Below are 13,569 nucleotides of genomic sequence, written 5' to 3'. Positions count from 1 at the left end.
CAATAAGGCAGACATATATAGTTTCATATTTTGTATGCATACATCATACATATTATATATATACACATGTAGAGAGAGAGAGTGATGAACACGCGTGCTCGTTCTTGATCTAGCCATGGCGGCGTTGCAGAGCTGTAATTCTGAGTCATAAATTCTTTTACCACATAAACGGACAGACAGGGAATTCAAGGAGTGATCAAACCTCAGATTAAGGGCTTGTTTTCAATAATATTATATATATATATATATACCAAACCCTAACTAGCTAGCTACAATCAAATGATATATAGATCCACTAAATTCCTTTCGGTTTTGGTCATGTTCCCAGATCAAGACATGTCTTTTCTTTAGTGGGTTTGAGAATTAATTAATTAGGTCATTTTATTTCGATTATATAAAATAGAGCTAATAATCTTATACGTACGTACGGTCCAACAAACAATGGCGGGTAATTATTTCTTCACACTAGGAGGAGGAAGAGGAGGAGAATCTCATGAATTACAAACCGGGCAAAACGAACCGGAAAGAATATTCCCTGGCAGAGATGAAGAAGATATGATCTCCTCCTACACTATAACTAGAGGTCTTGAGTTATGGCGGCGCCACCACCATGATCAATTACCACCGCAACAAGATCTCTTCATGATGCTCCCTGGAGGCGGCGGCGGAGGAGGAGGTATAAGCAGTTGTCAGGATTGTGGGAATCAGGCGAAGAAGTCTTGCACACACATGAGGTGTAGGACGTGTTGTAAGAATCGAGGGTTTCAGTGTCAGACCCACGTCAAGAGCACTTGGGTCCCCGCCGCTAAACGCCGCCAACGGCAGCAACAATTGGCCGCTCAACAACAACAACACCGGTTGCAACAACAGACAACAAATCATCATACAAGACAGTTGCCATCCACAAACTTAGGTATATATCTTATTAATTACTAATAATTGAATTCAGTTTTAATCTTTTCATACAATTCATTGCTTATAAATATTTTTACAAAAATCACATGTCTTTTATTTAATCACTAGCTAGCTAGTGTCACAGCATACGTACATACATTTTAGAGAAAATAAATGAAAATTTTACAAATTATAACAGTTTAACTAACCACTCATAGATCCAAATCCAACAATTAAACACATTATTATAGAAAAGGGCAACTAGATCACTAAAATTATAAAAATATAGATAATTTATTAATTTTTAGCTTCAAATATTATATATCTCTATAAAATTTCATTAAAAGATGTTAAAAACTTTTGAATATATGTTTTTCTTCATTTTAATTAGTTTTGTGAATTTAATGTTATTTTCCCATTTTTGTAATAATTATTGTCACAACTATTGGTATATATAGGTGATAAATTCAATAAAATAAGTCTTATTTTTTTAAAACAATACTATATATAAAAAAATAAAAAGTTGTATAGATCACCTTCATTCATTGTTAAGTTTTTTCGTTTGGCCATTTATTTACTCTTTCTTTCATTTTTAATATTATATATTATATTACCTTTAATTCTTGTGGTGTTAATTTGTACTGGAAAATAGTAATTAATGAAATCGATTGATATAAAGCGGTGGAAGCGGGACATTATCCGTGGACGTTGGATTCAGAATCGGTGTTTCGGATGGTTCGTTTGAGATCAAATAATGAGAGAGATGATGAATATGGTTACCAAACCTCAGTAAGCATCGGAGGGCACGTCTTCAAAGGGATTCTTTACGATCAAGGTCCTGAATCTGATCGATCAAACCACCGCTGATCGATCAGACTTCCTCCTCCACCTCCACCTCCGCTGCAACCAGTACTGGTGGCTTTGTCGACCCTAATTATAATATATACTATTATTATGCAGCTTTATCAACCTCCTCCTCCGGTTAGTTCTTTTATGCCTCCTGCTGCTAGCTGCTCAATTCTAATTCCCACAAACAACACCTTAATGATGTGAACTGGTTATATATAATTTGATCTGATCATCATCATCATTCATTTTTCTATTTTACTTGTCTTTTCTCTATTAATTCTTTTATATAATTAGGTTTAGGGTTTTACCCCAGCCATACTTATACTTGGCCATTTCATTTCATTTTTTTAAAGTGACTTATCTCATCTCATTTTAATCTATTTTTTAAAAGATAAAAATTTGATATATATATATATATATATGCTATTAGAGAATTATTTACAATAAGTCATGTGCATGCATCTCTCTTTTAATGGAGAGAGAGAGAGGGGGCATTTTAGGGTAACCTTTTATTCGTAGGTTTGTTACACTGACTTCTTAGGGCCACCATAGATTATGGATGTGAGGGCTTTTTTTGTTTGTTTTACCGATGTATTATTATTATTATGTGCAGAAAATGTCCACTTACAAAAAGTTTTGACTTTATTTTCATCCATATATAAATTGTTACTGTGCATCACACACATATATATATATATATGAATTTAGATTGTAATATGGTTAATTTTTTTAAATCACTGCAATTTAAATTCAACATATACAAAATTAGCAATTTATAGCTAAATCATCTCACACATGCATGTTAATTAGATCCAACCTAAAGGGTTGGTTTAAACTGAGCAATTTTTGTAACTCTTAATTAGATTCACCACATTCAGTGGTTTCAAAATATCATTGTAAATTGGGAATTGTTAGATCAACAAGAGTGTATAGTCAGTAACCATCCATTTGTAAACAACAAGTAGGAATGAGATTGCAAGTTTTATGTTTAGGCCAATCTATATCTCTTCCCAATGTCAAAGAAAATCTAGCTAATTAATAATCAGCTTCATTCTGGTAGTATTTATAAGTACAGATTGATCATATGGGGTAGTAGATACAAAAAAATATGACTACTTTGCCATCTTTTGGATATTGAAGCTTTTTCTTTCTTTACCTCCTCCTCAACTTAATCACACACCTTTACTTGCTTTTTTCGGCTTAATAAGTATGCAGATAATTGAGCAGATTTCCTTCTGGTTTCGACCAACTTCTTCTCGTACTCTTCTACCTGTTAATTAAATACAGAAAAAGAAAGAAAGAAAGTAGTCAAGGAAAAAAGTCTATCCCCCATAGCAACAAATAAATAAAAATCATTGCACCATAACACACCAATGCTGTAAGCTCCTTCTCCTTCTCTCTGTGAATCTCACACCTGGAGGAAATTAAGCAAATCGCGTTTACCAACATGGAGGAAGCGGAGCTTAAACAGAGCGTTTTTTTTTTGCTTTCTTATGCAAATGACAAAATGATATGGAATTTAATAAAAAAAAAACTTAATATTAGGAGTCTGGACAGCTAAATCATGAAGACATAAGAGCATTGTTATGCAAGATCTCCCCCCTAATTAAGGTCTTATTTGATTCAAAAGTGATACAGACCAACAATACATTCTTTACAACATTCTAAATAATCGAACTTCAACTAACCTCTGGAATAACTGAATATTCTCCTTACATAACTGGTCGATGGATTTGGAGCTTGACTTATTTACAGATGCAACTCCTTGATTGGACTCCTGGATAAGACGGGAATCATAACAAAGTAAGAATCCAGGTTATTTTTTGTCATATATACCTAAGATGACATAACAGGATCTAACAGTACATGACCAAAAATAAACTGAGAAAATAAGAGAGATTGAGTCACGTGTATGGTTAGAGATAGTTAGTATTGATATTAGTTAATATGTTAGTTAGTCTGTTGGTTAGTAGTTTAATTAGTCAGTTAGAATAGTAGTATAAATATAAAGAATGTAATCAGAATGGAATATTGAATAATGATGATGACCAACTGTTGTAGTAGTCTTTCTAGATAACAATAATACAAGCATTGGAAATAATTACTTAAAAAAAACTCTAGATCTGGTCATTCACCTAGCTCTCTCCTCAGTTCTCTGAAAGGTCTCAACTCTCAACCCCTATTCTATCTAAATTCTCTCAATTCACATCCCTTTCTTTCACAATTATTGTTATCTTGTCCTTAATCACTCATATGGGAAAGAGACAATCGAAAAGTCAGAATCTTTTATTTCACTGTATTATGTACTTATGGAGTATACAAATAAATACAATAGATTCTACACAGAAATAAATAATCGTCTGCCTAAATCAAGAAGGATGTCATCTTAATTACCAAAAAATATCAGTTAGTCAATTGCTCCCAAGTTGATTGTTAACGATAAACTTTAATTTCAGAATAGAGATTACATTTCTGCCTATTTTCCACAATGACTTCCCATTTAACCCGTAGATGTGTCATTTCTCCTCATTTCAATTTTTGAGGCACACATGCCATTCTGATAATTTTATATCATATCAACTTTTCCAAATCAAATAAATAAGTTACTCTCCAAGGTCATACTTTTTTTTTTAAATGTTAGAAGCTAGCATAAGTCATGACCTCCACTTCAACATAAGAGGTTCTAAGTGAGAATTGAACTCGTGACATTTGGTCTCTTAAGAAACACTCTTGCCACTTGAGCTACTTAGTAGGTTTCTCCAATGTCACTTTTCAAACAAAATAACTAGATATTTTGTTATGTATGGTTCAAACAATGACTTTACCTCATAGATAATGCAAAGGTATCCATCCATATCATATATATAAAATGGTATGGAAGGAATAACTTACAGATGCATTTTCCTAAAAAAAAAACTTACAGATGCATTTCCACCTGACTGATACACATCATGCACAGATGCATTTCCACCTGACTGATACACATCATGCGATCTGTCATATTTGCTTACAGTTTGTACAGAACCTAGATTCTTCCTTGGAGTAGCTTCAAGATCAACAACAGAATTACCATCAAGCATCCCTAGTGCATTAGGGGGAAATGCAGCAAGTTGGCCATTTTGGATATTTCTTTCAGTAGTACTAGATATGTGACCCTGAGGTGACTGAGCCTCAGAGCTCTTCAGTGCCTTCCGTATTGTAGATTTCACAGGTTGGAATCCTACTAAATGACAGTAGTTTTTCCTGTTTCATTCACAACAAATATACGGCTTTATGTCAAATCCCATGTATAACTTTCCATAGCAAAGTAAGAAAACAAGCTTCAAGATTTGGTTATCTTTATGGGGAGTGAGAGATAACAGTTTCCAAATAAAATAGTATATCACTTCAATTTGTATTCAAGTTATAGTGAAAATCGATTTAGGAAGATTGAAAGCCCATCTGATAAAGAAGGCATTCCAGATTAGTAATTGAAGACAATGAAGAAGTGCAGTCTCACCACATTCTGACTCACAGACTAACCTCGGCTTTCCTAAAATGCTAGTACTGGGAAGAACATTCTAGATAATCATTCTAGAAAACCAGAAATCATCTATCCTATATCAACATAGACAACATACTCCAGTAGATATTTTTTTTTTATCTGATTGTGGCTAATTTTCCCTTTTCCAGATGGAAGCCATTAAGTGAAGAAGAAACATCAGTTATTCTTGGATCGAACCAATTCACAAGCCTAATTCCCCTTCTCAATTACATCAACCCTCAATTTTGTTTCCAGTTCAGAATTTGACAATCCCATGAACACGTTTATCTGAATTATATAATGGAAAATTTACATTTTCGATAATCTGAAGAATGCAGAATCAGAAATTCACTTTGCTCTAATGACCAATTTGATGACAAAGTTAACAAGTCTAGGAGAGCAAGAAGCAACAAACCAGTATTCTGATTGAATCTGCCTAAGCTTTGTTTGCAGACGAATGACTGCAGTTGACCTTTCAAAATCTTGCTTATCATGAGCTGGATGTATAAAATTAGCTTCAAGAATTCCTGTTTAAAACAGAACGAAGTCAATAGCAGTAAATGTTGGAAGTGATCTGTAAAAGGGGAGTTTAAGAGCAAAAGAATACCAATGACACCATTTCCTTCTGAACCACAAGAAGTTAGCACTTGCCAGAAGGGCTGTGCAAATGGGGAAAAAGGTAAAACAAACATGGTAAATTATCAGCAGTCATCTTGTAAGTTGTAACTAACTATGGCATCAACACAAGGAAAAAGCACAATAAAGAGCTTTGAATTCTACTTCCATGGGAGAGACCAATAAATTCAGTAATAAGGGATCTCTTCAAATACTGGCGGTGGAATAGCACGGTGATGAACTCAATTCAAATAGTAAAACACAGAAACTATATTTGGTCTGAGAATTTGCATACCAACTTCCTTCACACATATACACATAAACAGAAACATTTCCGAAAGGGAAAACTTGAGTAGGTCTTCCATTGCTCAACTTAACAGCTGTTAAAACTGCAATACATGAGACTCTCTATGGCCTAATAGTACTATTTGTAATCCAAATTCCAAAGCCATACAAGACATTCCAAAAGAAAAAGAAACTATCCAAATAAGCAATCTAGCAGGTCAATATAATCAAGTTATACAAATTACTTTAGAAGCTCTGCAACATACTTTTATTAGGCGGTTTTTATTGTACACATTGAATCCACTGACTGGTATAGAAGGAGCTTCTTTAATGAACCCAACGGTTGTTACCACCATAACCTGTGATAAAGGTACCACAAATGTTGAAATAACTCCAAATCACAATATATGCTAACTTGCAAAAAGAACTACATAGTATTTGATGAATTATTTCCCTTATTCATTTCTCTACAAGTGATCTCTAGAGAACAATTTATCAGGTATTAATCAGTGCTGACTAGTGACTAAGCCATCAAAAGCATTGCTTAACAACTCAAATGTAATCTCAAAAGTCATATAAGGTTAAGCCAAGCACAACAGAGTTTGAAAACGGTACAACTTAAATTGATTACATGGAAATGCAGATATTGGCATGCAAGAAAACTAAATGTGCCTCAGAAAATATTTATCAAAAGACAGGAAGACCGTGATAAGGTGGAATTGTTGAGGATTTTTCTGACAATAAAGGCTAAGGGAAACGATGGACAAATGGCTCAAAATTGTGGTGATTCAATCTGCATATAGAAGATCTCAAAGGTGGGAATGGTATAATAAGCCACTTTGAATCTTTCCCAAGTCATCAAACAGTAGACAATATATCAGATAAATGAATAACACATCTGCAATATTATAGGCAATACCTCCTTCATTGTTGTACCAAGTTGTGGTCTATATGTAACCACTTTAGAATACCTTAACTCATCTGCAAGGTTAACCTGCTCAACTGGTTTTCCCCGCAGTATAATCTGGAAGTTTGTGAACTTTTTGAGGTATAAAATGGATATATATGCCTGAACAGATATATGCCAGGTGAGTAATAAAACTACCAAGTATAACAATATAATAGAAATATCATGAAAAAATTTAACCATAAGCTACCCGTAATGAAAATCGAATGCAATAGGATATATTTGATTGTAGCTGAGCTTCTTTCTTCTTCAACTTCGGCATGCCACGATTGGCTTCATCTCTCAACTTTACGTCCTGCATAAATTTAAATATACTAAATACCATCAAAACAAAGAGAAATGAGAAATATCTAATTGTCTCTGATGCTTGAAAACATTGTTTATTTTGTATGGTGTTGAACCAAGGACCCTTGCAAGTGTTTATATTCTAAGTCTGTGAAAACAAATTTCCAGTAATGTCAAATTTTATTTCATAATCCCATAAAAGCTTCCAGGAGTATATAAACAACACCAAGAATACATTTTAATTTTAGAAAACTGCTTCATGTACCTCATCGTCATCATCAAAATTTAACTCATATATCCCCTCGTCATTGTGCCATAGATTGTAAATGATGACTTTTGTTCCATGATTTCCAATATCTTCAAACTAGAAATAATGATAAGAAAATGAGTCAATGGAAATGGACACATCACTGCAACAACCATCACAATCATAAGTCTGCAATTAGGTTGATATAAATAAATAACAGTAATCACAGCATTGTGTTGAATTAACCAATTCAAGCTCAGCAGTAGTTAAAGTGTTTAAACATGTGACATGAATAAACACAAACAAGAACAAAAATTCCCAAAGGGAAAGGAGAAGTTTATATGATATCATTTTGAAGAAAACCAAAACAAGGAAAATGCAGTCATTGGGGAGAAAATACTCATGTACTAATGAAGGAGAAAAAAATACACATTTACTTTATTTATAAGGTTACGGAATATGGTTTTACTCTAATAACTCTCATTTAATTTAACAGATGGTTAATTTTGCACCTTATTAATAAAATTCATGTACAGTACAAGGGTACTACTTTTACACCAATTGAAAAGGTTCATGGATAAATTTGTCCTTTTCCCATTATGTATAAGACTCAATAGGCTCTAGTTGTAGTTGATAGACAGCAGCAGCTTGAAAACCAGCCAGATATAGAAGAGGCAGAGATCTGACATTCGGTCCAGATATAGAAGAGTATTTCCTTGAGGGGATAAAGAATATTCACATGAAGGAAGGAAATTAACGCTTCAAAACATAATTGAACTGTGCCGATGGAGTATAAATGGGCCATGAGACCATTACATTGGATGGAACAGCAAACTTGCACAATATGCCAGCAGTATGATAAACCAAATATGTATGAAAGAGTATTTTTTCTGGGTTGCAAAGGGAGAAAAACTGGACTACCCCAATATGAAAAGCAAAAAAAATAGCTTAATGAGGGATTACGAATCACAACTCGCAGATCATGAGCAGCAGTCTCTAAACAAGCAGGTCTCTCGAAGAAATTCCTCATTGAATAAAACATAAGAAAAGGGAGAGATGAGTTAATAAGTTTTAGCAGTGAAACAAAAACTTTACATGTTAGAAGTGAAAGAGAGAAAATTTAAGGGAGAACAAGATTAGGCTCAATTTACATATTTTAAGGATTACTTGTCATATTAAATATCAGCAAAATCAAAAGCAATTGCATCGACCAAAACTAAAGAGTTTAATGGATACACTATATCTTAGATGACCTCACACTCAGGTTTATCAAAGACCAAATACCCAAAGAACCAATGTAATGGCCAATTGTCCATTTGGCAAGTGAATCTGGAGCAGATTATGGTAAGAAATAATGAATGGATATTCATGTATGTAAAAGCTTTATTACAAGTCAATGAATGGAGTGTGGACCCTTGAAAACTAACGTGGCCATTATGTCTAGATTTCCCAATCAAGTATTTCATTTCATGTAATAAACAGAACCTGTTGCATAATCTCATCCTTTGATTGGAAAGGTGACCATTCAAGGATGGTTTTCAAGTTAGCAGACCAGTCATCATAGGAGCTATAAAGTTTTGGTTCGGCCCAATGATGAGAGATGTCAAAGTCAATCTGCATTGTGATGATAATAGGAAATAAGAACTAAAATATGAATTCTGAATCTGATAATCAGAAACTGAAGACTCTAGGAATTTGGTTATCAAGATTTGACCGTTTACCATAGGAACTATGATGTCATCCTGCCCAGTTTTCCGTAGAAAATTATATGAAAGAAGACCAACGCTTTGAGTTGTTTGGCTGACAATTGAAGCAGCCAAATGTTAAAAAGAATTATTGGAGCAAAACTGCATTGAAAACATGATTGGTCCATAAGGAATTACTAGAACTCATACAATATTCATACAAGATGAAAGATTATTATATGCATATTCAACCTAAAGAAGCAAGACAATTATCTTTAGCTCAGACCTCAATTGTATACCTAATGATAGGAACAAATTCCGATAACTAAATCAAAACAGATATAATACTAAATCACCATCTCGAAGATCATTACACACATTGCATGGTTTTGCAAGGCTATTGCCCTTTGCAAAAAGCAAACTTCATACATCAATTTCTTCTACCACCGCCTCCCAATTCACAAGTTATTCCAACCATAATAAAGGGAAACAAATAAGTTGACAAGTTAAGAGTGTTTTCTGCAGTATGTCAGTCTTGTACAACATCCATTCTGTTCACCCATGCAAACAACTTCCCGCTGTAGGTGAGAAAAGTCAATGTATTCCCTTGCTCAATTTTGTTTGGCCTGTTTTGATATTTGCCGTTACAATGAAGCAGGTTTCACCATTTAATGGAAGAAATATCCTCGATATTTATGCATAAAAATAGTTATGATTTGATTTTCTTTAAGAATGAAGTATAGATGTACATGAAAAGAAGTATTGATTTTGTTCTAAGATAGCAAATAAATTATGACAAACAAAAAAATTTGTATCTGGATCAAACCAAATAACCAATACAAGACAATACCTTTTATCATATAGTAATCCAAGGCCACATAATATTCTTATATTGGATTTAGCATGAACATTATTGTGTTCAATATCTTTATCCAAGAGCTTGTTGATGTAGGATTATTTAGAAATAATCTGGGTTATTTGAAAAAAAAAAATTATCTTCTTTGATGAAAAAGTGGATTATTAAGGTCAAATGACGAAAATATCCTTTGTATTTAATATTTAAGTTATAACATATAAAGTAAGGTAAATTTGGTACATTGGTTGATGATTTGATTAATGAAATGATTGATGATGGGACAAGGGGTATTTGGATTAAATCCAAATAACCTTTCATCAAACAACCCACTAGTTTATTTAGGTGGATTCAGAAATCTATTTTGGTTATCCATATGTAGCATTTCCCTTTCTCATTTGATGATACCATTATTATATATATACCCAAACATCTATATCTGAAGTAATTATAAAAAAAAAAAACAGCAATCTCCACAGAAAAGGAGGCAAACCATAAAACATACTTGGCATTCAGACCTGACATTTACGACAAAAAATTATTAAGCAACCCATAACTACTTTTTTCAGAATTCATGAAACTAGAGGGACATTGGCACTTCATAAGGGATATTAACACCTATGTTAAAGGTGATATATTCACATAGATCAAACATTATGAAGGAAACCAAGTTTCCATATGATTAAACTAATAGTGAAACCAGTATATGAAAAAAAATGATACCCCGACATAGTGGCACGAGTGAAAACAACTACATCAGCACCTAGTCGTATCGTACTTGTCTTGAATCCATTACCATCTGCAAATAGATATTATCCTATTAAGAATATTCTTTAAATACAAAGGTTGCCAATACAAAATCATACAACAAGACATGTATGACAAGTGAAAGGAGAAGATAACATTTTCACACATTGTCCTGCTTTACCAATCTTAGTCACAAGTTTATGCTTTCATCTTAAACATCTTTATAACAAAAGCATCCAATAGAAAGACAATAAGGTACTCATTATGTTAAACCAGCGTGATATGATTACAAATGTTGGAAGCATAATTAAAATCAAAATGATTTATAAGTATAAATATAGCAAAATTGTTTGTCATAAAACAATCTTCAGTTCTCCATAAAATGGAATATAGAAGTAAAACATAAAGTGAGTAGTGAGTACTTTAGTGAATGACAAGAAAGACAACTCACATTGTCCAATTGTTTTGTCTGTTGTCTTGGAAGAGTAGCCCAGACTCATGCATTTCCTAAGGCCTTCAGGGTCCATCCCACCCCCATCATCTGCCAAAGAATACAAAATTAATATATTGGAAGTTCAACAAAAAACTCATGCAATAAAGTACTAAAACAAAAAAGACAAGAACCAGATCACTTTACGAGAATTATACCATGGAATACTAATGTAGGAGAATGATCTCTTGGACTATAAGTCCTATCAATCTTCACAAAAGTTGCACCGTTGCAGATCTGACCACATAGTGAAATACCGGTCAAAATTACTATTACTGTTAGTCTTAAAACCATCAGGACATAATGCCCCTTGTGTGTTGTGAATGATACCTTATAACTTCACTAACATTAGTGAAGTTAACATATTGCATATGTAAATTTTTAAAATAAATTTTGCTAACATTTAAGAGCATAACACAAGATAGGGAAAATCGAGGAATGCCTACCAAATTGGGAAAAGTTTAGCAAAGTAGGTTAGTATAAGAGTGATTGACAACAGTTCCTCTGCTTCAACATCTCAAAAGAATTATTATGATAATATGAAAAAAAACGCAATGCACATGCATTTCATGTGCATATTTAATGCAACTATGGCCATTTTTATTAACATCTGGAATTATCAGTTGCTACCATTGAAAATAAAAATCATCAGATAAACCTCGTCTCTGGAATTATCAAGTGCATATACAAGTAACACTTGCCTGTTTGGAAACGCCCAGATCTGGAGCTGGATCTGGGTTTGGGAAAAAAACATTTTAAATTTATTTAAAAACTATATTTTTTTTAATATCTTATTGGGATATTGATTTAGATGAAATAATGTTCTGGAATATACTTTTATTATGTATAAATTAACAAATTTAATAACATTTATCCATTCAAACTCAGCTTCATTCCAGCTTCAAGTGTTTCCAAACAGGCTAAGTACAGGGTTTAGAAATTGAATTTGAGATCCACAAATACTTCTCGAACTAAAACTTCATCGATAAATAAACATCCAGGAAACAGATTTTATATAATCTTCAAGAAGATTGAACACTCCCACTGGTACCTCGAAGTAGGCAGCAAAATTTGTGAACTCATGCATAAATAAGTAGGAAGGTTTGATGAAATTAGCATCTCATCTAAGTGACACCAAAACACCCAAACAACTCTATAAGGAAATCATCAAGTTTTGACTGCTATTTTCAGGCGAAAGACATATCTACCAGTTCAGTTAATCAGTTTGCAATAAAATACACAACGGCCCAGAAAGAGTAGGAAACAACTCAACCCATGATGAAACAACAAAATTTGGTAAAGATTGTTCCCAATTACCTCGTCTACTGCATTATCCAAGATCTCAGCAATAGCTGCACCAAAATCAAAGATACATGGCACTATATTACAACAACAGTCATAGAAAATGGACAGAGTGATACAATTATGTTTCTACTTCTAAAAGGTCTTTATCATCCTTATCTTTGCAGGCAGACAAAGTATTACCTCCAAATGCCCATTTGTGTGAAGTTGCATTGGTGTGCAGAAATTTGGGATGAACACGTGCATGTTCCAGTTCGCCTGCTGAACTCAGAGAACAATAAGCTTATCAAAAACACAAGCCTACTATGCCAATATGAAAGTACATCCAACACCTTTCAAATTTCAAATCCACAATGTTCTTGAAAGAAATTCAATACCAACCATTCATTGGCCTAAAATTTGAATGGCCCATCTCGTAGTTCCCAGCTTGCCAGAAACTCCTGGAATCAGGTAATTGACCACCTGATGTCGTCGGTAAAGTTGCAATAGTCGCATTACTTGCATTTCTAGTATGCGTTGCAAGCTCATTAGTAGCAGGTAGGTTTCTACTCCTCCCTTCTCCTCTGCTAACATCATAATCATCGTCGCTGCTCTCAAGGTCGACCACAATGGGAGGTTGTTCTGCTTTACCTCCCTTCACCGGCATGGTAAACAGTAACGTAGAGAAGTGCTAATTCAAGACTCTAGGGTTCCAAAAGATCGAGGAGTTATTAAACGAAATCGTCATTGAGAGGGTATAAACAAACGGATACCTTACACGCGAACCAACTTTTTGCAGTACGAATAAAGCTCCAATAGTCAATCCCCAAAATGCTGATGAGGAATTT

At 33.7% G+C, this 13,569-nt stretch overlaps 2 protein-coding genes across 5 annotated transcripts; one reads left to right on the top strand and one right to left on the bottom strand.

Moving 5' to 3' along the window:
- The first annotated feature begins 396 nt into the window (after positions 1–396).
- On the top strand, positions 397–936 carry LOC124916196 (protein EXPRESSION OF TERPENOIDS 1-like). The gene has a single exon (XM_047456926.1). The coding sequence runs from the start codon at positions 442–444 to the stop codon at positions 934–936; it is 495 nt and encodes a 164-aa protein (XP_047312882.1). The 5' UTR covers positions 397–441.
- A 1,715-nt stretch (positions 937–2,651) lies between these two features.
- LOC124915521 (protein MICRORCHIDIA 2-like) lies at positions 2,652–13,569 on the bottom strand. Of its 4 annotated transcripts, XM_047456250.1 has the most exons (19): positions 13,495–13,569; positions 13,124–13,425; positions 12,926–13,003; positions 12,758–12,792; positions 11,599–11,677; positions 11,402–11,491; positions 10,927–11,002; positions 9,387–9,465; positions 9,151–9,279; positions 7,684–7,782; positions 7,324–7,428; positions 7,086–7,235; positions 6,433–6,525; positions 5,874–5,925; positions 5,682–5,793; positions 4,665–4,986; positions 3,432–3,520; positions 3,115–3,157; positions 2,652–3,013 (listed from the first exon to the last, which is right to left on the bottom strand). In XM_047456250.1, exons 2-19 carry the CDS (start codon positions 13,386–13,388, stop codon positions 2,912–2,914), a joined length of 1,998 nt encoding a protein of 665 aa, XP_047312206.1. In that variant the 5' UTR covers positions 13,389–13,425; positions 13,495–13,569; the 3' UTR covers positions 2,652–2,911. The 4 variants fall into 4 exon arrangements, with proteins under 4 accessions (XP_047312206.1, XP_047312205.1, XP_047312208.1 ...); XM_047456249.1 differs by having other exon boundaries at positions 13,124–13,559; XM_047456252.1 differs by having other exon boundaries at positions 4,701–4,986; positions 13,124–13,559.

Source organism: Impatiens glandulifera, chromosome 9 (assembly GCF_907164915.1).
Source record: "Impatiens glandulifera chromosome 9, dImpGla2.1, whole genome shotgun sequence".
Lineage (NCBI taxonomy): Eukaryota > Viridiplantae > Streptophyta > Magnoliopsida > Ericales > Balsaminaceae > Impatiens > Impatiens glandulifera.
This window is presented reverse-complemented; position numbering and strand designations above follow the sequence as displayed.